We start from the raw sequence: 25,129 nt of genomic DNA, 5'->3' as shown, positions 1-25,129 counted from the left end.
GGCAGGGAGGCTGCTACCCATGGTCTCCAGGCTGGCTGGGGCCTCCCTGCTCCTCAGCCCACTGCTCCCTGGCTTTGGTGGGCTGGAATTTGGTCCAGGAGGAGGGAAAACTCAATCCCCCATGCCCCTGCTACCATGGAAGAGGACTCCTGACACCCGCCAAGACTCTGTGCGTGGAATCAGCATAAATTGACTTATGGAGGGGGCAATTTATATTGCCCCTCCCCCATAATAAATTGATTGAATGTGAGGGGAGGGGGGAATTGAGCTGCTTAGCTTTATTTTTTATTGGGTTTTGGGTGGAAATGGGCAGCATTAATTGTTCTATTTGGGGGTAGGTGGCTGCCCACCATGAATTCATTTATGTGGTGGTATTCAATTCAGTGGCAACACAGAGTTCAGCCAGTAGGAAACTGAGGCCCCAGTAGTTGAGGGAATCTAACCAACAGGAGACCACGTAGACAGGGACCTTGCTCACAGTGCCGGCGTGGCTTGAGTTACTGGTGTAACTATGTGAGTAAGCTTTCCCTTTGGGGTTGGAAGAATTGGGTACATTTCTCAAGTCCCAGCTCCAGCTGTGTATTTGATCAGACTGATGAACTCAGGGAGAAGATGTCCTTTTGTCCTTACACTGCACCTATAAATCAGTGGCTCATGCTGGCAATGTCCTCATCAGACAGCAGGGGCTCTATATTTGGACAAGCATATTTGTGCTCTCTCTAAAAATAAGAGGTGGCTGATGCTGTCAGCATTGCCAACAAGTTCACATCTGTCTGTGCCAATGATGGTGATGATAAAGTGCCAACAGGAAAAGGAGAATGGTACGTGAGGGAGTTTTCAAAACTAAAAGTGTACTGTGCAGCCTTGCTAGAATTTAAAATTCTCCTAGATAGGATTTTATCCAGGAACAACCTATAGAAAGGTCTGTGCCAGATACAGTTATTGTAAAGCTTAAACTTGCTTTAAATGCTATCAGTAGACAGTTTGTTTATTTTTTTTTAGGCCCAATTTAAATAAACACTGCGTAACCTGAAGACACAGAACGTGCCCAAAGGGTTCTTGCCCTACAGGTGTGGAATTCCAGCCCATTGCTGATGCAGGAGGGGAAGCATTTTGTTGTTTAGTGGGTTTTACCTTTGAGGTGACCAGAACCAGGGCCAGCACCAGCGCAGCAAGCAGGTGCTTGGGGCGGCCAACTGAAAGGGTCTTCGGCTGCAATTTGGCGGCGGGTCCCTCGGTACCTCTCGGAGGGAAGGACTTGCCACCGAAGAATGAAGCAGTGGGGGTAGAGCCACCCATTGCGGCTTTTTTAAAATTGTATTTATTTTTATTTCCCCCCCACCGCTTGGGGCGGCAAAAACACTGGAGCCGGCCCTGACCAGAACACCCCCAGCCCAACTCTCCTCTCACTTGTACAGATGTTGATGAGGACTAATTCATCTGAAGTCAATGGAGTTACGCCAGTGCTAAGTGAGATCCGAATCAGGCCCATTGTGGGTATATAATGTGAAAAATATCTAACCCTCTCAACCTCAGGATCAGACATAGTGGAAAATATGGTGGGTAGGATGTTGGAAAAAATAATGTGGATTCAGTTTAATGTGTGAATTTCCAGGGTATTGTGGGGAAAACCATCTTCTGGAAAATGACTGAACACAATCTCTAATCCTTTCAATCTCTGGAGACTCGTGGGATTGGATGACATGCATGTTTCTCCTGGCACTGTGGGAAGGTTCCCAAGAGGGAAGTTCCTTGGGGAGCTGAATGCTTGTTCTTCTTTCTGTCACTGATTGTAATTCAGGATTGATCCAGGGATCCACTGGACCCAGGATTTAAGACCTGGGTTCTTGTCCTGTCTTTGCCATTGATCTGTGTCTCCTTGGGTAAGTCACTTCACCTTTGTCCTTTTTATTCCTCCCTTTCCCACCCTTTGTCTGTCTTGTCTAATTGGATTGTGAGCCCTTTGGGGTAGGGACTGTCTCCGCCTATGTTTGTGTGCAGTGCCCAGCACAACACAGCTTCACTCTCAGTGGGGACCATAAAAGGGTTGCCAGGTGTCCAGCTCCTGCCCCTCCCCCCCGCCTAGGAGCTGGAGGGACCTGCTGGCTGCTTCTGGGGTGCAGTGCGGTGCCAGAAGAGGCAAGGAGCCTGCCTTAGCCCCATTGCGCCACTGACTGGGAGCCACCTGAGGTAAGCCCGTGCCTCAAATCCCAGCCCTGTGCCCCCCCAACCCGGACCCCCCTCCTGCATTCCAAACACCCTGATCCCTGGCTCCACTCCAGAGCCCATACCCCCTCTTGCATCCCAACCTCCTGCCTCAACCCGCAGCCCCTTCCCACACTCCGAATCCCTCGGCTCCATCCCCCAGCCTGGAGCCCTCTTCTGCACCCCAAACTCCTCATCCCCAGCCCAACCCCGGAGCCCTGTCCCATATCCCAACTCTCTCTGCCCCAGCCCAGAGCCCCCTCTGCATCCTGAACCCCTCATTTCTGGTCCCACCCCAGAGCCTGCACCCCCAGTTGGAACTATCATCCCCTCCTGAACCCCAACCCCCTCCCCTAGCACAGTGAAAGTGAGTGAAGGTGGGGGAGAGCAAGCCACTGAGGGAGGGGGAATGTAGTGAGTGGGGGGCAGAGCCCCGAGGAAGAGGGAGTGAAGTGGGCAGGATCTCAGGGAAGGGGTGGGGCTAAGGTGTTCAGTTTTGTGCGATTAGAAAGTAGACAATGAGGTGCTGCTGTAATATAAATCATAATAATGGCATGGTAAGCTTTGCAGTAGTCTGTCCTTGAAACATCAGTTAGCAGCCACAGTCCGAGACAGCAGACTCAGCCAGAGACAGCAGACTCAGCCAATTGGACCAGCCTGGCTTGATACTGCCTGGCTGGAGGAGAGGTACCAGGCTAGATGAAACAATGATCTGATTGGGTAAATATGTCCCGATTTCATATTGCAGTGAACTGGGTAGTGTGCGTGCGCACCACTTTTTACTAGATGGAATTGGAACATTTCAACATTGTTCTAGCACGTATAGCAGCTAATGAATGGATATTCTCTTTTGTATCTCATGATAAAATAGACTGTTTTTGGAGCACAAAGATTATTATCTGCATAGAACCTGAATCCAGGGAGAGAAGAAATATTTCTCTCTCTTGCTCTGGATGAATTGTGCTTAGACGGCTTGGGTATGGCACCATCCACAACACCTTGAGAATACTCATGTCGGTGCTAGTCATGCAGTTGAGGAAATAGTGCAGTAACCACATCTGTCTAGTGAATGGCTCAGTCCTGTGGTCTGTCCTGTTTCAAAATTACTATCTCCTGGGACCTGGTTGGTTTTTCGGATGCGTAAACTGTCTAAAGAATCCTGGATTTGTTTCAGCTGCTGTTATGAATTCATATTTTGTCTCATGGGAGATCGGACACATTTTGTATTTGTTAACCAAAGTGCTCCATTGGGGCAGGCTCTATTACTGATATAGAACTGAGAAACAGCTAGCAGACTTTTTAATGCTCAAGGAAGAATTTCATTTGGGATTCAAAGATTTTTCTAAAGGTGAACTGCAAAGGCTTGAACTTTCAGAAAATCAGTTACATTAAAAAGGAAAATGGTCTATTGGGTAACAACACAGGATGTTGGAGTCTGACATGGTCTATTGGATAAAAACACAGGATGTTGGAGTCCGATGTGGGTTCTATTCCTGGCTCTGTTACAGATTTCCTGTGTGATTGACGGGAATCACTTAATCTCTCTGCCTCATTTTGCCCACCTAAACTCACCTAGCTGAGAAGGCTGCAGTGAAGCTTAATTCATTAACCTGTGAAAAGCACTGGGATATGGTTGGGGAAGGCACTCCAGGAGTGAAAAGTATTCATTGTACTTTTAAGATGAGCCTTTCAAAAACATCTCATGGGAGTTGAGCTTTCACTGACTTTCATTTGGAATTGTAAGCCTGACTTCCTTTAGGTGCTTTTGGAAAAAGCCACCATAGAGGCGTAACCAACATGGCAAACCCTTAATTACACTTTTTTAAACAAAAACTAATAATTTTTTAACCACCTGAGTTCAGGGTTCTGTGACTTTTTCTGCCATTAAGTGATGACACTGTTGACAGTTAGTGCTGAGTATAGGAATCCGGCTTCCTCCTGTCTGGGATGGAATGATGCCATCAGCTGTTGCAGGGGAAATGCACTAACCAGAAGCTGTATTTTGTCAAATTCTGTTCTCAGCTACCCAAGTGTAAATTCAAATATCCTTATTGATTTCAATTCTGTTTTTCCAGATTTACACTGATTGCAAGCACCAGTTTGCTCTTACTTGCAGATTACAATAAGTAAATAGGAATGAAAAGTTTATCTCCTATGTTTGCCCATTTGGATTTCTTTTCTTCCATCTGTTTTGTATGCTGTTTCTACTGAGGTCAACCAGAATTCACTACACAGAATAAAGGACTTGTGAAAAAGATTTTAAACCCAAACTCAATGGCATTATGTAAGTTGCCTGTCCTGCTGCTGCTTTAAATAATGCTTATCAACCAAATGGACTGGGGGAAGGAGTTCAGCAGATAAAGGTAGTCTGTTACTTCCACTTATCAGGAAGTGTGCTTAAGTGTTTTGGACAGCTGTGTAAGTGGCAAACAGTACCTTAGTCTGTGTGGTAAGACAGCATGACTCATCAGCACAGGATATTTACACCTGAAGTGTGGTTAAATGGTGCCATGGTCCAGTGTGCACATGGCCTGATTTGCTGAGATGCTGAGCATCTGCAGTTCCCAAGGAGCTGAGAGTTTCCAGGACCTCTGAAAATCAGGTCACTGTAATAGGAGAGGAAAGATAGTCTTGTAAGGGCACTGGCCTGGGAATCAAGCAATCAGAATTCTATTCCCAGCTGTGCCACTGACTTCCTGGGTGAGTTTGGATTGTCACTTCAACTTTTCTTCTTGTCCCTCTCTACCCATTTGTAAAATTGGGGTAAATCACTCCCTATCTCCTAAGGGTAGTGTGAGGATAAATCCATTCATGTCTGGGAAGTGCTTGGATACTAAGGAGATTCTCTGGAGAAATACTATGTTTTGTTGAGTATATTTGGTGTTTAGAGTAAAATTTCAGATCTACAGCCCCGGATGCTGAAGTAGAGTGCTTAACCGCAAAAAAGATACAGTGCTGGCAGCTGCTTGTGAAGTCTTCTCCCAAATGACTCAACCCTCTCCTGAAAAACATTTGTCAGATAAGCTAGGCATTTAATCTTCAGGGCCTATTCAATCTCTTACCCATTTATATGGCACCCATCACCTTAGTGTTTGAGTGCCTCTCTACAAAGGACCACCAGCAGAGGGGAATGATGTACTTACAGGCATGGTGGGTTTTTTCTAGTGCGCATGTCTTTCACACTAGGAGCTGATGCCACCAAATGTCTTTGTGCCATTGAAGAGAATGTGTCCATGAAGACTGTATAATGGATTGATTCCCCAAGAACTCTGTAAAAGGCCTGCAGGGTCAAATGAACTGTGGCTAGAATATTTTGTTTAGTTTTATTTTTGCAGTTGGTTCAAATATTCCAAGTATTTGAACTATTCCATTAAATCTTATGTTAGATGAAGTTGTTCAACTCAAAAGTCTCAGTTTCCGTCATGAGGATGGACTCAGTCCAAATTAGCTTCAATGCCTATATAATACCTTGACTTTATTACAGGCTTGTATGATATCAGGGCTGTGTTTTCACAGTAGTTACATAGCTGTTGCTCTGGTGAAGAATGACATGGTTGCTTCTGAAGCCCACTGACTGACGTCTGTTTTTTAATGTAATATTTACACTACTCAAGGAGCTAAAAAGTGGCTTTGCTTTAATAGATTCCTTTGGCTGACATTTTGCTTCAGACAGCTGGGTAATTGTTTCCAGTTATTGACGCCTGTGTGGCTTTGGATAGCGGGCCCTACTTTTTTCCTTCTGCATGTTCTGGAGGAAGAAGAGGATTTTGTCATCAACATCAGTGCAAGTTGCTGAGAGGCAATTTGAAATGTTTTATTTGAGGATCAGAATCTCGATGGTCTTTAAGAAATCCAAAGTATTTTAGATTCTGTTGTCTGAGAAGAAGTGAGGTGCTGTGATTTCATACTGCGGAGAACTTTTGCATTACCTGGGCAATGAACCATCTTCCCCAGTGTCTCCAATTGTAATATATCGTGGTACTGCTCCTGAGGCTGATGTAAATCTCAGTATGATCTCGGGTATCTCACGTCAGAAACTGATGCTCTGAAAATGTTCTCCAGGTGGCTGGCTAAAATTAGTGATGGACCAACCAATGTTTTGAGAGTTCAGATAAACATCCGCATGCTTATCCAGACCTCTTGAGTTTGCAAAAGTAGCTTTTGCAAGAACTGGCTTTCTTCTACTTCAGAAATAGAGGGCTAGATTTTGACCTTTTCCAAGCAAAACAGTCATTGATTTCAATGAACATTTTGTCTGAATAAGGACTGAGGAATTCCTCTTAAGATTACGGCCATAAACAGAACAGCTTTCCTTATGGGATTTTGGACCTTCATTTTTTGGTCAAAATCAGAACCAGAAAATGCAATCTCTCTCACACACACAAATGTAACCAAACTTTTTTTGAACCTCAGATCAATGTTTATTTCATCCAAACCAGTTCTCACCCAGCCCTTGCTCAAAAGCAGCAGAATGGTCATAGAAGAGGCATTAAGCTTTGATCTCAGGGTTAGGACCACACTATATACTGGATATAGAAGGGTAGAAAGTAGTGGGAGGGAAACAGTAAATCACAGAGTAAATTGACTACACCTTCATCTGCTCAGCCAACCAAAAATACAGAATCCTACCTTAGGAAGGTCAGAGTTCTTGATCTTTTAATACTACTGGTCAAACCCCCAAAGCTTCAGGGGTTCAGATAGGAAAAGCATCCAAATACTTGAATAATTTCCTATCTTAAACCCTTTTAGCCTATTGTTTGGGCTGGAAATCCAGTAAGAGCAGGATTTCTCACGGTATTCTAACACTTCTGCTTTTTTAAGAATCTTAGATTTTTTTACTCGGATTCTTTGAGATTTGGAGAATGGTTGTCACTTTATCTGAATTTGTTTCCTCTTCCCTAGCCTGGGGTTCAATGAATAGGCAAAGGAGATGCTGTGTATATTGTTCTCACAGACTTACTGTCCCATTTATCTAGGAAACAACTGTAGCACAGGTCACTCGCTCTTTCAGACTCCTTTACACAGGAAACTTCCAGGAAGACCGATCAAGGCACCTTGCACTGCAGATCGGTGTCTTGGCCTGATGTCCCTTTACAAATAGGTTGCTGTATAAGTCATGGTGCCCAGTGGAATGGCCTTTATTTAACTAGCACTAGATTAGCTCTCTCTCTCTCCCCTGTGCTACTCAGGTCATGATAAGATTATTTTCTAAAAATAATGCTGTATTTATCAACTGCATGTTTTTGTATTGTTTTTTCCTTCAGCAAGGTCATATTTTGACTCTTGGATAGGAGGTTAAGGCCTGCTGTGTGCAAAACAGTTGTCAGCATCTAGTAGAGAGTAGGTGTTAAAAGGCAGTCTGCAATGAAATGAGGTGTAGAAATCTAGCTGATTACTTATGGGGAGCCATATAGCTCTGGATCTGTTGGTAAGCAAGGATTTAGCTCTATCAGCCTACTGCTTTCATCAGGGAAAGGGAGAGAAGGAAAACAAAGGCTTTCCAACTTGCACTGGAAAAGTGTGTATGTGTGGCATGAATTTCCACGCACCCCACTGGTGGGGAGGTGGTATATATGTGATAAATTGTGGAACTAGGCAATGCATTTGATGCCTCTTGCCGTTTTGACAGCCTCTCAGGCTTTATGTATAGCTAGAGGTAGGTATTGCAATGAACTGGCTTGGTAGGTATATGTACCACTGCCCTCTACTGGCTAGAAGCAGAACTGTTCTATTATGTCATTGGCTGTATACTGCTAACAGCGAATTGAGGTTCTCCTTTAGTTCAAGTGATAGGAGTCTGTGGTCTTGGAGCAGGAAGATCTGAGTTTTACCCCTGCTGTTGCTGTGAATTCCAAATTTGAAGCCTGACATTTTCCATGGATTTGTTACAGTGTATGCTATGATTTAATTTTAACCTGAAAGGAGCTTGACAAGTATTAAGGTTCTTTTGAAGGCAGGCCAGTTTGGGGGCGTGTAGAAATATTTCTTCTCTCCAAACAACATAAATATGTAGCAGCACTAAAAGAGTTGATGCGATCTGATAAAGATCTGGCTATTTGATGTTCATCTGTATAACTTTTACAAGCTAAGCCTGTTGATATGAATAATTGTTTATACATACAGGACAATAGAATGTCAGGAAGATTAGCGAGACAGACAGAAAGATAATCTCTGTTCATCCATCTTTAGTATAACTCCAAGGGATACAGTTCTTCAACCACAAGATAGAACTTCAATTGATTTTAATGTAAGCTACTTATATCTTGTGGTGGGAGATTAGGGCTCCAGAAACCAATCGTTATTTTCTTACTGGTTTCTAGTCTATCTGCCTAGCCTCTTCACAAAGTAAAGTAAAATAAAATCTGATGCAGTGAAACCTCTCAAGTGACCACCCAAAGAACCAGTAAAATGTGGTTGCCCAGCAGAGGTAGGCCTTTAACTGAAAGGTGAGTTTAATTGCAAAATGTACGGAGATACTTTAAAATTATTAAGACCGCTCTCGGATGTGGTCTTTGATGCAGCTTTCACTGTAATTCACAGATTCCAGTTTTGTTCATCTGGAGGCTTTGAGGTTGTGCATAACTTCCTAAGAAGCAGTCATTGGGCCTATTTCCAGACTTTTTGGCTTGGCATTTTTCTCTGTAGTTAGTGAATCTCGCCCATCCAATTAGCAGAAATAATGCAAAATATTTTCTAAAATCTGTAAAATGTAAGACTTGAAAATGTAACTGAGTTATCCCTGAAGGCTCTGTCTTTGGGGCAAGCTTTGTCATCATACTGTGAGGAGGGGAGTATTGTCATTTGGCCACTGAAAGACAACCTTGTCTCAGTCAGTTCTGTAATGCTGTTTTCAGTAATCCTATTTGAAGGGTGATCTTTCCTTCTCTGCCATCACAAGGATACCTTTAGCACTATACCTTCAAAGAGGTTTGTAATAAAATCCATAAAGGTGTGTGTTATAAGGAAATGGGTAGGAAGTAAGATGGTCAAGAATTCCAGATGATTTCAACCAAATGAAAACTATTTATCCTTTAAGCCTGCTCATGTAACTTTGTTTAATTTTCTGTTTCAGGAACAAGAAGACCCTAATAAGCTTGCTACCAGCTGGCCGGATTACTATATTGACCGCATCAACTCCATGGCTGCAGTAAGTTACCTCTGCACACGCCAGGAAAGATTTCCTAACAGCGTCTGTTTGATTGTGAAACAGTGTCTTAAGGAGAGTAGTGAAAGTCCAGTTGCTTGATTCATTTAAAATTGAGCTGGCAAAGGGAGAGGAGTATACTCTGTAGGGAAGAATCTTGCACTGGCAGAGAGATGGATTTGATGAAATGCAGGCCCTTTTCAGCTCTTATTTCTGTGATTCACAGAACTGAAAATGATGAAATTGGATTCTTCACTGGAAACTCCAAATTACAGAAATGAAACGTGATGGTGTCGCTGTGGCTTTTGTCTTGCAAATCAATAATCAGTTTTCTCCTATGCTCCTGTGTACATGCACATGCACGCGAGCACACGTGTGTGTGTATGTGTGTGTGTATATGTGTGTGTGTGTGTGTGTGTGTGTGTATATATATATATATGTGTGTATATATATATATATATGTGTGTATATATATATATGTGTGTGTATATATAATATAATATACTCTTGCCTCTCTTTAAACAGTGCTTAAAGATGATCTGAAAAGCTTTAAAAACAAATTAAATGTAAATGTAAGCTCCTAATCCAGTAATAAAACATGGCCCTGACCCATGGGTTTAACCAAACTCTGCCCACCAGAGAACCTGAAGGGAAGGGCAAAAAATGGCTTTGTCACCTTTGTGCTTCCCTGATCTTAGGACCAACTTGGCCCCAAGCACAACAGAGATCTCAAGAAAGAAGTGAAATCAAGGATAGGAAAGGCCTCCACAGCTTTCACTAAACTCAAGGCATGTGGAGTGGGGGTAGAGCCTGGGGTTGAGTAGTGGTTGAGCATTCCTGGGGAAAGGAAGAAGCCAGCCCCCTGGCTTCTGGGCATTGGATGGAGAGAGTTTATCACCAATGAAGAGATGTAACCAGCAGCATGTTTCCACCAGAATCAGAAGAAAGCGCTGGACATATTGGTGCAGGTATCCCACATGCCAACACAGACTCCCATGGGAAGCTGAGAGCAAGTGGAAACCAAGTAGTGTGAGGAAGCAAGGGCACTCAATAGAAACATTAAGAAGAAGCCTTAGCAGGGGTGGCAGAACCGTAATCTCAACACCACAGAGCAGATGGAAACAACAGCTAATGGCTGAGAGGGTTGGAAGAAGCTAGTTTCTGCCCTGTGCACCAATGTTGGCATGGGAAGGATGTAATAAGATGACACACAGCAACCTCGGGGTTGCTCTCAGTTACGCTGACTGGTAATGGTCCACAAAGAACAGTTAAGCCAGTGGGGGCTTGGTGGAGCACAGAGGTGCTCCAGCCATTCCCCCTATGTTGGGAATTTTGAGGGATGGTGGTGTAGAGCTGGATTGCCCCTCCCTACCACGTCCCCTCCCCATGAGGCCTGGTTAGGCTGGAGGGGTGCTCACGGACTAGTACCTCGTTCCATAAGTAGTCATGTTGACTTCAGTGGCATTACTTGCAGACTGATGTGCTATTCAGTGTGAGTAAAGGTGACAAGATTTGGCCCACAGAAAAAAGACAAATAAGTGAAGAGATGATAGGCATATATAAAAACATGAATGGCATAGAGAAGATAAAACAGCTGCTCCTGTTTACCCTCACTCACAATAGAAGAACAAGGAACATTCGTGAAATTTGAAAGGCAACAAATGAAAAACTGATAAAGGAAAATGCTCCCCCCCCCCACCCCCACAATGTATAATGAACCTATGGAACTTACTGCCACAATACATTACTGACTATAAGAATGTAGTGTAATAATAATAATAATGAAATAAAGGGTTAGTGATTTTTATAGATAATCAAAAATCAAGTTATGTGAGACAGGACGAAAACAGAAATGTAGGGCAATGAATACTCAAGTTTCAGGATAAAACTAACCACTTACTGATAGGATTTAGGGAAAAACCTCCCTTATCAGCATGTTACTCGATAATTATTTACTGGGGGGGTTCTTATACCTTCCTCTGAAGCATCTAGCATTGGCCACTGTGAGAGGCAAGATAATGTGATAGATGGATCACTGGGTCTGATCTGGTATGGCAATTCCTGTGTTCTGAAAATTCATAGTCTGTTACTGGTTTATGGCCAAATTCTGCTTCTGGTTATTTATATGCAAGAGCCATTGATTTCCCTCATCAGTTCTGCATGAATTTAGCTGTTAACGTCTTGGGCAGTGTGAGTTGTTGGTGGGTTTTTATCATTATAATTCATTTATAAAAGCTTTTCAGCTCATCTTCATAGCATTGTTATGGGCTGAAAAATAGCTATAAAAATGACACCATGTTGCACACTTTATAGATTGTTGATGTTTCTTTTTGGTAATACGTGTTTAGTTTACGGACACAGTCGGTGTTTCACTAGCGCTTCAGAGCCACCCTAGGAAGGGAACAGAAGAAATGCTTTCTATTCTGTCATGTCTCATCAAAAACTACTACCTAACTGCTGATTCCAGAATTTGTTGGTGATGAGGGGTGAAGTGGAAAGAACACAGCTTGGTTTTAAGAGAAGAGGCTGAGTTTGCATGATTGGCAAAGACTAGTGTTTTGATGTCTAGACTGAGCAAATTTACTCTAGAAGAGTCATTAAGGGAGAAGAAATATGGAACCTTGCAGTGTCACCGCACTAAATTCTGCTCTGAGGGCTTGATCCAAAGCCACTAAATTATTGGAAAGCCTCCCGATGACTTCAAAGGGCTTTGGATCAGTCCCTAAATTTATCCTGGTGTAAATCTGGAATGAATGTGTAACTGACGGTATTCTAAAGCTGGAGCAGCTTCAGGGATTGAGAGCAGATTTTGGCCTACTTTTTCTGATTTTAACCACATTTTAAGATCATCAATAAACACCAGGTTCTGGTAATGCTGTTTTGACATGCCCTGGCCCTAGAATAATTGACAAATTTTCCTTTTTACCTTATGTTTTACCCTATCACTGGAGATATTTAAGGGCTACTTGGGTTAAAATTAATGGACCTCATTTACCATTTATTTGCTCCAATTTTATGCGGGTTTAGCTCCATTGATTTGTTTTCAGTAGAGTTACATCACTGTAAAACTGGAGTAGCATAGCAGTGAATCAGGGTATTTTAAAAGAAATGTCCTCACCTGTGTTAATAGTACCTCTGAGATTCTTAAAATGGAAAGAATTTAAGAGCCCCTTCACTTTCATTGCTAATGCTGCTGTTTGTTTCATTCTTCACCCTGAGTGAAGTGTTTTTTAAAAAAAAAAATGATTAGTCAGTTTCACTTTGTTTCCAATCAGTATCTAATCAGTTTCACTTAGTGGCTCTCCAAGTGTTAGCACATGCTGCAATATTTAGATTGCAAATACTGCAGGGGAATGTTAAACTTGAAACAAAAATATTATTAGAATTTTAAAAACATTAGACCCCTTTCTATTGTTTTAAAATGTTATACCCTGGGTTTTGCAAAACTTAAGTTTTGGACCGACTGTAAATCAATCAGTGACCCTTTAAACAGCACCTTCATACCTTGTTGCCTCTAATTGCTTAGTTATAGGGGCCTATCTTAGATATGGGCTACTCATTGATCAAATGAGAGCCTGAGCCAAAGCCCATTTGAAATCTGTGAAAGTCTTTCTATTGATTTCAAAGGTTTTGGATCAGTTCCTGACTCCCCAGTGCTGGGCATTCCCAACCATAGATCAATATGTTAGGAAGCACTCTGTTACTGGACTAGAGGTCACAGCTTTCTATTTCAGCTAAACAACCTGGACACTTTGGGCCCAGTTCTGTTCTCTGGTTGAAAGATCATACTCAGAGTAGTTATCAGTGGTTTACTGCAAACTGGGAGGATGTATTTAGTGGGATCCAGCAGGGAATCTGTCTTGGGTCCACTACTACTAAATGTTTTCATTAATGACTTGGATAATGGAGTAGAGAGTATGTGATCCCTCCCAGCTTGGTGTCATCTGCAAATTTTATAAGCAAATGCTTGGAGGATAGGATTAGAATTCACAAAACTTGACAATTTGGAGAATTGGTCTGAAATCAACAAGATGAAATTCAACAAAGACAAGTGCAAAATGCTTCACTTAGAAAGGAAAAATCAAATGCGCAAATACACAATGGGAAATAACTGGCTAGGTGTTAGTATTGCCGAAAAGGATCTGGGGGTTATAGTGGATCACACATTGAATATGAGACAACAATGCACAGTTGTGAAAAAGGCTATATCAGGCATGGGCTTATTAACCGGAGAGTCGTATGTAAGACACAGGAGGTAATTGTCCTGCTCTATTCAGCACTGGTGAGGCCTCAGCTGGAGTACTGTGTTCCGTTCGGAGTGCCATGCTTTAAGAAAGATGTGGACAAATTGGACAGAATGTAGAAGAGAGCAACAAAAATGATAAAAGGTCAAGAAAGCCTGACCTATGAGGAAAGGTTAAAAAAACCCTGGGCATGTTTAGGGTGAAGAAAATAAGACTGAGAGGGACCTGATAACTGTCTTCAAATATGTTAAGGGCTGTTATAAAGAAGACTGTGATTGTTTTCCATGTCCACTGAAGGTAGGACAAGAACTAATTGGCTTAATTTGCAGCAAGGGAGATTTAGGTTAGATATTAACAGAAACTTTCTACTTCTAAGGGTACGTCTACACTACCTGCCAGATCGGCGGGTAGCGATTGATCTATCGGGAATCAATTTATCACGTCTAGCATAGACATGATAAATCAATCCCCAATCACTCTGCCGTCGACTCCTGTACTCCACCGTGGCGAGAGGCGGAAACGGAGTTGACGGGGGAGCGGCAGCAGTCGACCCCGCACCGTGAGGACGCGAGGAAAGTCAACCTAAGATATGTCGACTTCAGCTATGCTATTCTCGTAGCTGAAGATGCATATCTTAGGTTGACTCCTCGCACCCCTCCCCCAGTGTAGATCAGTCCTAAGGGTAGAATAGGCTTCCAAGGGATGTTGTTGAATCCCCATCATTGGAGGTTTTTAAGGACAGGTTAGACAATCATCTGTCAGGCATGGTCTAGGCCAGGGGTGGGCAAACTATGGCCTGTGGGCCAGACTCGGCCTGCCAATCATTTTAATCTGGCCCTCGAGCTCTCGCTCCCGTGCTCCAGCTGGGGAGCAGGGTCGGGGGCCACTCTGTGTGGCTCCCGGAAGCAATGGCATGTCCCCCCTCTGGCTCCTACACACAGAGGCAGCCGAGGGTTTCATATGCTCCTCCTGCCCCAAGCGCCACTCCCACAGCTCCCATTGGTCGGGAACCATGGCCAATGGGAGCTGCAGGGGCGGCGCATGCGGACGGGGCAGCACGCAGCAGAGCCTCCTGGTCGTGCCTCCGTGTAGAAGCTCGAATGGGGGGACATGCCACTGCTTCCAGGAGCTGCTTGAGGTAAGTGCTGCCCAGAGCCTGCACCCCTGAGGCACCCTCATCCCCTCCCGAACTCCAGTTTGGTGAGGATTCATGGCCCGCCATACAATTTCCATACCCAGATGGGGCCCTCGGGCCAAAAAGTTTGCCCATCCCTTGTCTAGGTTTACTTGGTGCTGTCTCAGTGGGGAAGCTTGGACTTGATGACCTCTCGATGCCCCTTCCAGACTGACATTTGTATGATTCTCTCACCAGTTTTATACTGTGTTTATGTCTATATAACTTTATTGACTTTTGTGGTTTTACTTCTGATTTGCACCAGTATGGTTAAGAGTAGAATAAGGCCCCCACTATAACTGTCATGCCCCCTGTTATAATTGTGAGCGTTGTCCTTCAGATGGTCCAATTGGAAGGACAATACCAACTAGTTCACAAATGGAATAGCTCCTGCATCAATCCCTGGAAGAAAGGGAGCTAACCATTGATGCTACCTAACTTAGAATAGTGGCCTTCAGTTCTACACCTGTAATTCTGTGCCTGTAAATCTAGTAACTTGACAACTAGTGCAACAAATCATACCAGTGATTACCTGCAGACACAAAATCGTACACCATTCTAAATATCAGGGTCGTCATCATCTCGGCTGATTTGTCAAGTCATGAAACTTCTTTTTGTAGGATACAGCAGCTGCCCTATTTCTAGCACATGTCAAGAGACTTGTCTCTTTTTCTCTGTGATACTGTCTGCTTGGCAGCCTCAATAAATGCAATCTCCGGTTTACTGGGGAGAAGGAAGATTACTTTTGACACCACCATGTTGCTTTTATGATCTTGGCTATCTTTGCACTTGTACAGAAGGGCTTGCCGGTGAACAGTAGCTGCACGTACAGCTCTTTGGAGTGATAGCTGTGTTGAGAGCATGAGATGGGGTCAAGATTAATAAATACAGCTGTTACCAGGCCCTTTTCTCTGGCTCAGAAATAATTTGCTCAGGGCAAAACAGCTTCATAGGACATAAAAGAAAATATATCTTTCAGCAGAATCTAACAGGTGGAGGATGATTCCATCTCCCATCTGGTTCATGCTGCTCTAAACCGTTGTTTGCTTAGAGCATCTTATGTTTGTTGGGTTTTTAAAATTAATTCTGTAATTGAGAATTTCTGCTCTTGGATCATCCTTAATTCAGTTCCAAAGATGTCATGGCAGCTTGAATTCCACCTGAGCTCGTTTCTTTGAATGTTTTTAAAGGGATATTGTCCAGATAGTAGTCACATTAATAACAATAATAAACGGCCATACTCTAATTATGACATAGGGCCTGATTTTGATCCACTTATACTTGTTTAAATCGGAAGTAATTTCACTGAACTCAGCTGAGTAACAAGTTGTAAAAATGGTACAGGTGAGATCAAAATAAGGAATTTGGACCATAACTGTAAAATTCTGAAAATCCAGTTTGTAGTTCTTTTTAGTACCATTTCTGCTATTTATTTCCTTTATTCCATCTGACTTGGCTTGGCAAGGTCAGTTCATTTTCTGCTTCTACTCAGTTTTGCTTTCTGGTTCTCATGCACTAGCATTATGCTGCTGTATTTGGATTTCTAGTATTTCAGGGCACAGGAGGATGGAGGAGAGTTTTTTCCCTTAGATTTTAAACAAAATCCAAAGTTTAAATTAAAATATTTCTATTCACACAGCCAAATTTCCAAAAGCAGCCTTTAAGATTGCCTGTCATTTTGAACATACAATTCCTTGTATATAGTTTTTTGCACATATGTGCAGTCTCAGACTAATCCATGCAGACCAGGTAGCTGGATATCAGATTTCCCTGTTGCATTCAAATCAACATTTCTGAACATGCAAAAATTTACTTGTGGAAAAATAGTCTGTATGTAATTGTGTATGAAGTATCTGGTTGAGTGCTGTTTGAAGCTCCTGCAATAGTTTGCTCCTCCTTTTTGTCTGTGGAACAAAATTTACTAAAATGGAGTCCTAAACTAGGCCAACATTATCCCTTTAATGCAGTTTTTAGTTCAGAAAAACTATTTTCCAACCAAACATAACTATGAAATGCAGCCACAAACAGTGATCCCCAAACACAATAGTTTCCCGTCCCTCTCTCATAGTGGTGATCCTGTTTTCTGTAACTTTCACACTGTAATTTCATGATGTGGACATGTGACTCTTCTGTCATTAGAGGAGGCACAGGGAGTCCTGTTCCTGGCCTTGTGTAGCTGAGAGAGAAATGAAGGGCTCTTGGCTGCTCATAGCTTCCAGAAAGGGTTTTTCTGTAATTAACCATCTGCTGCAAAAGCAGGATTACTTATGTTTGTTTCACTTGGAAACAGGCTGTTTTCACTCTCAACAAAATACCTTTGAAAACCCTCCTGCCATCCATGTGCCTCTCTCCAACAATGGGTCAGAGGAGAAAGTGAGCTATTGTAAAAATGAGAGACTTTCAAAGGAATGTTTATGGGCCAAGAAAAGTTGACCATATGGGCCCTCACTCAAGGAACTACAAATCAAGCACCAAAACCCGCCCCAGGAATCTGCCATTGAGATTCCACAATGCATTTTCATGGTTTCTATTTATTTTTTTGAAGAGGGGATTGTATATGGCTTGGCTCGAGTGTTTCAGTATATGTTTCTGGCTGTTGGGGATGCTGGCAGAAGATAAAACGTTGTCAGCTCATTTTCCATCAGTAGCGCTCTGTCATTCCATTAGGGCAGGAAATATCTCACTCCGTTAGTGAGTGAATTTGACTTTAGTGTGGATCAGAAAGAGGACCCCTAGAGTTAAATACAGCTCCCTGTACCAGCTGTGTAGCATAAAACAGCCATGGCTCTTAGCCAAGTGACCACCCTCAGGATTTGACATGCGTTGGCACCACATGGTTTGCAACACAGAAGGGTTTGGGAAAGAAGGGGAAGGGGAGAGTTAAGAGATGTTCTAGTGAAAGGAGGTTTTCCTCTGGGACTTCCTTGCTGAACCATTACCATAAAGACACTAGTATTCTGCTGTAATAGGTCATTATTGTAGGTGCTGGATATTTGTTTAATCAAGGTATTTATTCAAGAAGACCCTGAGTTGAGAGCTGAGGTTCTCCTAGTCTTAACATTGTTTTGTGAAACCCCACAATACCCCTATCAATAAGGTAGGAATGATCATCCATCTTCTACAATTGGGGAAGCTGAGGCAGAGAGGCCAAAATGTTCAAATATGGAGATAGCCTATCTCCTAGAGCTGGAAGGGACCCTGAAAGGTCATTGAGTCCAGCCCCCTGCCTTCACTAGCAGGACCAAATACTGATTTTTTCCCCAGATCCCTAAGTGGCCCCCTCAAGGATTGAACTCACAACCCTGGGTTTAGCAGGCCAATGCTCAAACCACTGAGTAGTGGCTTGATTCTCAGAGGTGCTGAGCACTAAACAAATCCAACTGACCTCACTGAGACCTATGTGTGCTTAGCATCTATGACCATCAGGCTACCCATTTCAAGTGTCCAACTCTGAATTTAGGTGTCTAGCTTTATGCATCCAAGTTTGAAAGTGTGGGTTTCAGTGCCTTGCCCAAGGTCATATAGCAAGTCAGCGGAAGAGCTGGATGGGACTAGATCTGGAGTACTGGCCTTTGGCCTGGACACCCAAAAAAACTGTGCCACCCAGAATTAGTGAATACAACTGAAAATGTAGGTCTTAACCTCTTTGTACCTTGGTCTACCGGTCTGAAAAATTGGAACAGCAATAGAATTAGAGAATCATAGAAGTTTAGGGTTGGAAGAGACCTCAGGAGGTCATCTAGTCCAACCCCAACTAAATCATCCCAGTCAGGGCTTTGTCAAGCCGGGCCTTAAAAACCTCTAAGGATGGAGATTTCACCACCTCCCTAGGTAACCCCTTCCAGTGCTTCACCACCCTCCTAGTGAAATAGTGTTTCCTAATATCCAGCCTAGACCTCCTCCACTGCAACTTGAGAACATTGCTCCTTGTTCTGTCATCTGCCACCACTGAGAACAGCCGAGCTCCATCCTCTTTGGAACCTCCCTTCAGGTAGTTGAAGGCTGCTATCAAATCCCCCCTCACTCTTCTCCTCTGCAGACTAAATAAGGCCAGTTCCCTCAACCTCTCCTCGTAAGTCATGTGCCCCAGCCCCNCCACTGCAACTTGAGAACATTGCTACTTGTTCTGTCATCTGCCACCACTGAGAACAGCCGAGCTCCATCCTCTTTGGAACCTCCCTTCAGGTAGTTGAAGGCTGCTATCAAATCCCCCCTCACTCTTCTCTTCTGCAGACTAAATAAGGCCAGTTCCCTCAACCTCTCCTCGTAAGTCATGTGCCCCAGCCCCCTAATCATTTTCGTTGCCCTACGCCGGACTCTTTCCAATTTGTCCACATCCCTTCTGTAGTGGGGGCCCAAAACGGGACATAGTACTCCAGATATGGCCTCAACAGTGCTGAATAGAGGGGAATAATCACTTCCCTCGAATACCTGCCTGTTAGGAATGTTGAGACTTAAATTGTTTCTTCAGACACATTGCAGTGAACTTCCCAGATAAGACACAGGAACATTATTTTGAGAAAGGCATCTGTGACTTCCTCTGATAATCTGAGAACATTGGGTTATACACTATTGCCAACCCAGAGGAATAGAAGCAGTCTCAGCAGGACTCAGCTTTGCAGCTGGAAGCACCTCCAAGTGATTTGGTAGAATATTTCTTATTGATGACCTCTGGGCTGTCTAGCAGTCTGTTTTCTCTGACCGTCCATCAGGCAGCCCTGGCTTTTGTAACCATCTCTCATCTTTCCAAACAGATGCAGACTCTGTACGCTTTTGATGAAGAAGAAACAGAAATGAGGAATAAAATAGTTGAAGACTTGAAAACAGCTCTGCGGACTCAACCAATGAGGTAATTGTTGTTCATCTCCTCTTTCACCCACTCCTTCACAGGGCTATATCTGACACAGGAAACGGTGGCAGTGAGAGAACCTTCAGCAGATTGTGGGCAGGTACCCAGTTGTTTCATCTTCAAAGACAGCAAGAAAGCCTTCTTTGGTAGCTCATAATTTTGATAGGGGACCTTGCAACCCTCATCTCTAAACACTCCATCCAGGTGCATGTGTGGAGTAATGAATGTGCCTCCAGGAAAGTATAGACAAGTTGCATTATTAGAAACCTGAAGAAGGTCTTTGAAGATAGAGGTGAAAACTGTGGTAATCAGATTCTAGACCGCATGGTGTGTGGTACCCCGTGTATATTAATGAATTAAGGATGGCATGTCAGTCTTAACTCTCGAACTTCGTTGGATTCAAATATCCCTTATCTAGAGCAACTCAGAATGCTAAGTATGAAACATCCAAGTCATCTGACATGCACCTGGTGTGGGATTTTGTTCCTGTGATGCATGTAGCTATGAGAATGTAGCAAGATGTTTGATTATATGATGGGTTTGTCTGTGATAGCAGAGGACTCTATGATCTAGGATGTCTCTTCTAGGCTTGTATTCTTAAGTTGTTTTTTTTTGTTTTCTGTATTTCAATATTTATGTACTGTACCTTCAAAAATCTAAGGTCACCTTTTGTTTGCTGGGTGCAGCAATAATGAATAATTACAAGCTGGCTACTTTAGAGACTCTTTACATTGGAAAGCACAGTGTACAGAAAACAGATCCATAACAGGTGTGATCTCAGGAAGTAGAGTGGATTGGTCAAAAAGTTCATGAACATTTCATGAGGTCTGAGACTGACTGATGTATCTGCATCCAAACCATGCAGAAGTCAGTTTCCTGGCGCTTCAGTACATACCCTGGTGAAGTGTGACCGTTCCATGGTGAGTTCTGAAGCCAAAGCTCCAAGTGGCACCAAGAGAGGAACCACAAAGGTACTAACTCCCACTGAAACCATCCACCTTTGTGAATGCCACCTCCAAGAGAGTTGGGAACCCAGGTGGATGGCAATTGAGAAGAATCTCTTTCTCACGTGTTCCTGCAAAGCCAAATGGCTGAGTTTTGCATGTCTGTGCCCTTCATGTTGTTGCAACATTTTTTTGTGAGCATGAATTATATAGATGTGTGGACTTAGTAAAGGGTCAAATTGAATGTGATTGATGCAGTTACACCAGCGATAATTCTGGAGCATGTTCCAATTAACCAAACCAAACAGCTGGGAGCAATGATTCAAATAGAGGTTGTTTTCTCCCTTTATGCAGAGGGTTGTACAGCTGCCTGGGTGGCGCATGTGCGTGCATGCATGCACAGCTTCTTCCAAAGCATCAGGTATTAGTCCCTGGGGGAGGCAGGATGGAGTCGTTGATGGACCAGTGGCTTGATTCATTATGGCAAATCCTAAATTGTCGTAACTATAACAGGAAGCCAGTCCTCTCTTGTCAGGATTTGTTTTCTTCCTCCCTCCATGCAGGAAAGCATAATCCACTCAAAGCTCCTGAAAATGTGACCTTGTACGAGAGCAACAAAAAGGGTGTCTTGTTTGCCATGTCATCCATAAATCTGAGTCCTGCCCCTCACACACTCTATTAATCTGCTGTGTATGTCAAGTGGGGGCAGTGTGAGAAAGCAGCTAATGCCACGTTATCTCAGGAAAAATCCAGAGAGTGGGAAATATGTTAATCTGAGGAGAAAGAACCCACTGTTCTTTGCTTTGCTTGATACAGGCCCCATAAAGAATTCACTAGGGTGCTAACTACCTGCTTTCCAGGAGCAAAACCAACTTTTATTATGATGCTTATTCTCTGTTCTGCAGGGATGTGAAGGGAACATCTAAAAAGCAGACTGTTACTGGTGCAGCCTTCCTACAAGGCCTCTCTCTTGAAAGAGCTCTATAATTCTGAGTGCTTCGTGACACGCTGGGAATTCTGGATTCATGTTTCAATCCCTCAAACTTCAGAGTTTCTTAGTTCCAGGGATTTATTTTGGCCCATTAGAGAGAGAGGCTGGCCACTTGCAAAGTCCAGAGCTGGCTCTAGTTTTGGAATCAAGTTCAGGAATGTTCAGGTCTTGGATTTTGGTTTGGGACCCTCTCTAATTATAACTAGAGTGGGGACACCAGCAGATAGGAGGCTTCAGATCTGAGCTTTAGGAAAGTGAATCTGGATGCAGAGCCGGTATTGTGATTTGGGCCTGTCTTGATTATAAGCCAGACAGGAACGCTGACAAACCTAATGCCCCTGGGCTACTCAGGGTTTTTCCTAAGTATAGCCACCAATTAGAATTGGTGAAACATCTCCCAGAACATCTATTTGTGTTGCGCTCTGAATGTAAAGGAACCTCTATGCACTCGCATCTTCTTTTTGAGGGAGTAAGCAAATGGCCCATCACTTTAGCCTTTGGTCTTCCTCAGGCTGGGTGAGTGCATGCTCTGGTACTGGATGAGCATGGAGCTTTTAAGTGGAGAAGGGAGACTATGACTTATTGACCTGCTGGAATGTTGTTTTCAAACTTGTTCATGATTTGAATCCATATTCAGCCCCTTGCCATCTGACTTCATCTAATGTAACCCAGAATTCTTTGTGGCAGTTTTGACAGAACTTCGTAGGAAGTGCTGTACTGTGACATACAGCACCTCCTCTGTTGTGAGTTTCAGGGCAGTGTAGCTGAAAGTGGTGAAATGATTTGGAGGATGTTGTTGGCATCTGCGGACAACCTGCTTGCAAGTGGCCATCTAATCTTGACTGCCTGTATTCTAGTCGCACAGCAAATAATACAATACAATCCAAATTGACTTCAAGGATAAACAGGAAATATGGCAGCTTGCCACAACTTCCCCACTCTTAGGCCAGGTGTTGGTGTTTCAACCCACATGTCAATAGCTGCTGTGAAAGAATGTAATCAATCCTTTGCATTGGTGCAGATCTATTTTGGAGCATATTCAATGAAATTGACAGACTTTCATCATGTCAGTTGAGTACATTTATGGCAGCAAGCGGTGGAGCGAGACATTTCCTTGGGCTTGAGTGTCCAGCTCAAACATATTCACTGCCACCAATGAGTTTCCTTTTATCCTTCAAGGCCTTTCCAATAAGATCCCACTCCCAATCTCCTGGGGGAGGGGGGTATGTGAGTCGGGTAAAGGAAGTGTCTTCAGCCAAAGATCAGATTTTTCAGGGCTTTCTCAACCAGTCCTGTGCTGCTTCAGCTGGGTCCCTCTGACAACAGGCATTCATTTAATTTGTTTATAATAATGAGCATTTGCACCAGCATCAATGAACTGTCACATAAAGCGTTCCCTCTTAAATTGCTGATGGTGGCTTAGAACCTTTTTTTCCCATAGTTAAGCAAAGCCAAATTTTGAGTTAAGTCCGTGTGTCAACTAATTTCCAATGACTCAATTTGTTAGCTGCCAAACGGGCCTTGTGCCAATGCCTGATCAGCAAGCCAATTCCTTCTTTGATGAAAAGGATGAGGGGGTGGGGGAGCCACAGCTACATCAGATCCCTTCTGTAAGCAGCTCTATACATAGGCCTTCAAGATACCAGTCTTTTTAGTTGAATTTGGACATGAATCCCATTTTCCAGGCTGCTTCTTTTCATTAGATCCCCGAGCAACATGGCAAATGAAAACCGAAACTTGTATCAAATGGAATGAACAGAATCTTTCTGCAGAGGGCACAGGATACTGATGGGGTGCCTTGGTTGCTTACCCATAGGTATCTCTGTAAGAGGAGTCACTGAACAAAGTGTCCCCGTGTGGATATGTACTTTCTAATACTGTAGAATAGAGTCCCTTTAACTGGGATAGCCATCTGTAAAATTTGAAATGATACACACCTGCATCTCGGGCATCTTTGTGAGGCTTAATTCATTAAAGCACTCTGCTTTTAGATGAAAGTGCAATAGACATTCCATTTATAATAAACCACTGTGTCTATCTCAGTGCTTAGGAGCAGCCCTACAATAATAAATAAGTGCATGGATCTCAGTAGCAGCTGTATAAAAATAATCCATTGCATGCATCCCAGTGCTCAGGAACAACTGTAACTTTCAAGAAAATATGTATTGTAAGAAAACAGATTTTAATTTAAAGTTCCTCAAAGGTTATTACTAGAATCGGTGAGAGAACAGCTTTGCTCTTCATATTTCAGCACTTGAATATGGAAATGCAGCAGCACAGTGAAAATGAAAGTTGATGAGGGGCACGAGAAGTTAACCCAACTTTCTGGAATCTCGGGAGAGTTTTGGCTCAAGTTTGAGGGCAAGGGGAGAAAGATCTTGTTTAATCTGAATTATCAGCAATAAATGTCATCACTCTTCTGCCCTGCTCCAACCCTATTTTACCCAGTCTTAAAATAAATGGAGGCCGGGCTCTCTTTATTTTGGCTTGGTTTAGCCATGTGTCACTCCTGTGTACTTTAGCTGATCACTAATCTATCCAGCAAATGCAGCCTATTCTGCTTTGAATTTCAGGCAGGGCAGAGGTCCAAGGTTTGTCAGGGTTGTGCATGCCTCCTGATCCAAAGGCACTGCTGCAGCTAGCCTGGGAAACATCGCCTTGACTGTCAGTAGGGTGGGAACATCCTGCCCTCCCCACGCGCCTTCTCCCCCTCCCCCCCCAGTTTATGTTCTTTCCGTCTTTCCCAAGCTGTGTCATTTCTCATAGTGAGGCTGCAGCACAATCTGTACAGGGATAGATCAGAAAATAAGACACAGCCGTGGGGAAAATCACTGCCACGTAGGCCCTGTCTACATTAGGATGAGAGGTGTGTTGTTAGGCTACGTTAGCTAATATTCAAATTAAAATGTTTTAAAACCCTAGTGTAGAACCCTGTTTTTAACATGAATTGCGCTGGTCAAGCAAACACCTGCAGGGAGCCTAGGGTTTAATTCAACCAATTTGGCACCTATTTAAAGCACATGCTGCCTTGTCTATGCTGGAACTTTAGAATGTGTTACACAGGGCACGTTAGCAAACGTGTTCTGACATCACACCTTTAAATCTCCATCTAAAACAAGGCCCTCATGTGCAACATATGGGAGGCTAATTGTACACACACATAACACAATGATGATGGCACTCTTCCCTAGAAACTCGACTGCATGCCTCGTACATGCACAAGCATGTACGTGTGTGTGTGTGTGTGTACCTATGTACACACACACACACACAAAAGCACTAAGCAAATGTGGTGATATAAATGGCATTCAGCCTAGGATCTGAACTCTCCCATCTCTGTCTTGCATGCATCATGCGGGCCAAATAAATACACAATGAGAATGACATTTAGCTCATGAGCTGGACTCCCCCATCTCTCTCTCACTCACACATACAATTTATAGCTTTTCCTGATGACAGGGCACTAAGTGTTTAGACAAGGGAAGGTGACAATCACAGCTTTATTCCTACGTCTGATGTCAGCTGAGATTGGGAGGTAGTCAAGTTTGCTTCCTATTGAGTAACAGAGATTAGCGTTT

At 43.3% G+C, this 25,129-nt stretch overlaps 1 protein-coding gene across 6 annotated transcripts in view; it reads left to right on the top strand.

The window, feature by feature from the left end:
* DAAM2 (dishevelled associated activator of morphogenesis 2) overlaps positions 1-25,129 on the top strand; it is a 245,228-nt gene that overhangs the window by 140,828 nt on the left and 79,271 nt on the right. For all 6 annotated transcript variants that reach the window (XM_034764798.1, XM_034764800.1, XM_034764799.1 and 3 more), the window contains 2 exons: positions 9,278-9,352; positions 19,522-19,616. In XM_034764798.1, coding sequence (XP_034620689.1) covers positions 9,278-9,352; positions 19,522-19,616 — 170 coding nt within the window. The remainder of the gene's footprint in view (positions 1-9,277; positions 9,353-19,521; positions 19,617-25,129) is intronic.

This window comes from Trachemys scripta, chromosome 3 (assembly GCF_013100865.1).
Source record: "Trachemys scripta elegans isolate TJP31775 chromosome 3, CAS_Tse_1.0, whole genome shotgun sequence".
NCBI lineage: Eukaryota > Metazoa > Chordata > Testudines > Emydidae > Trachemys > Trachemys scripta.
The sequence above is the reverse complement of the archived record's forward strand: the minus strand, read 5'-3'. Positions and strand labels throughout refer to the sequence as shown.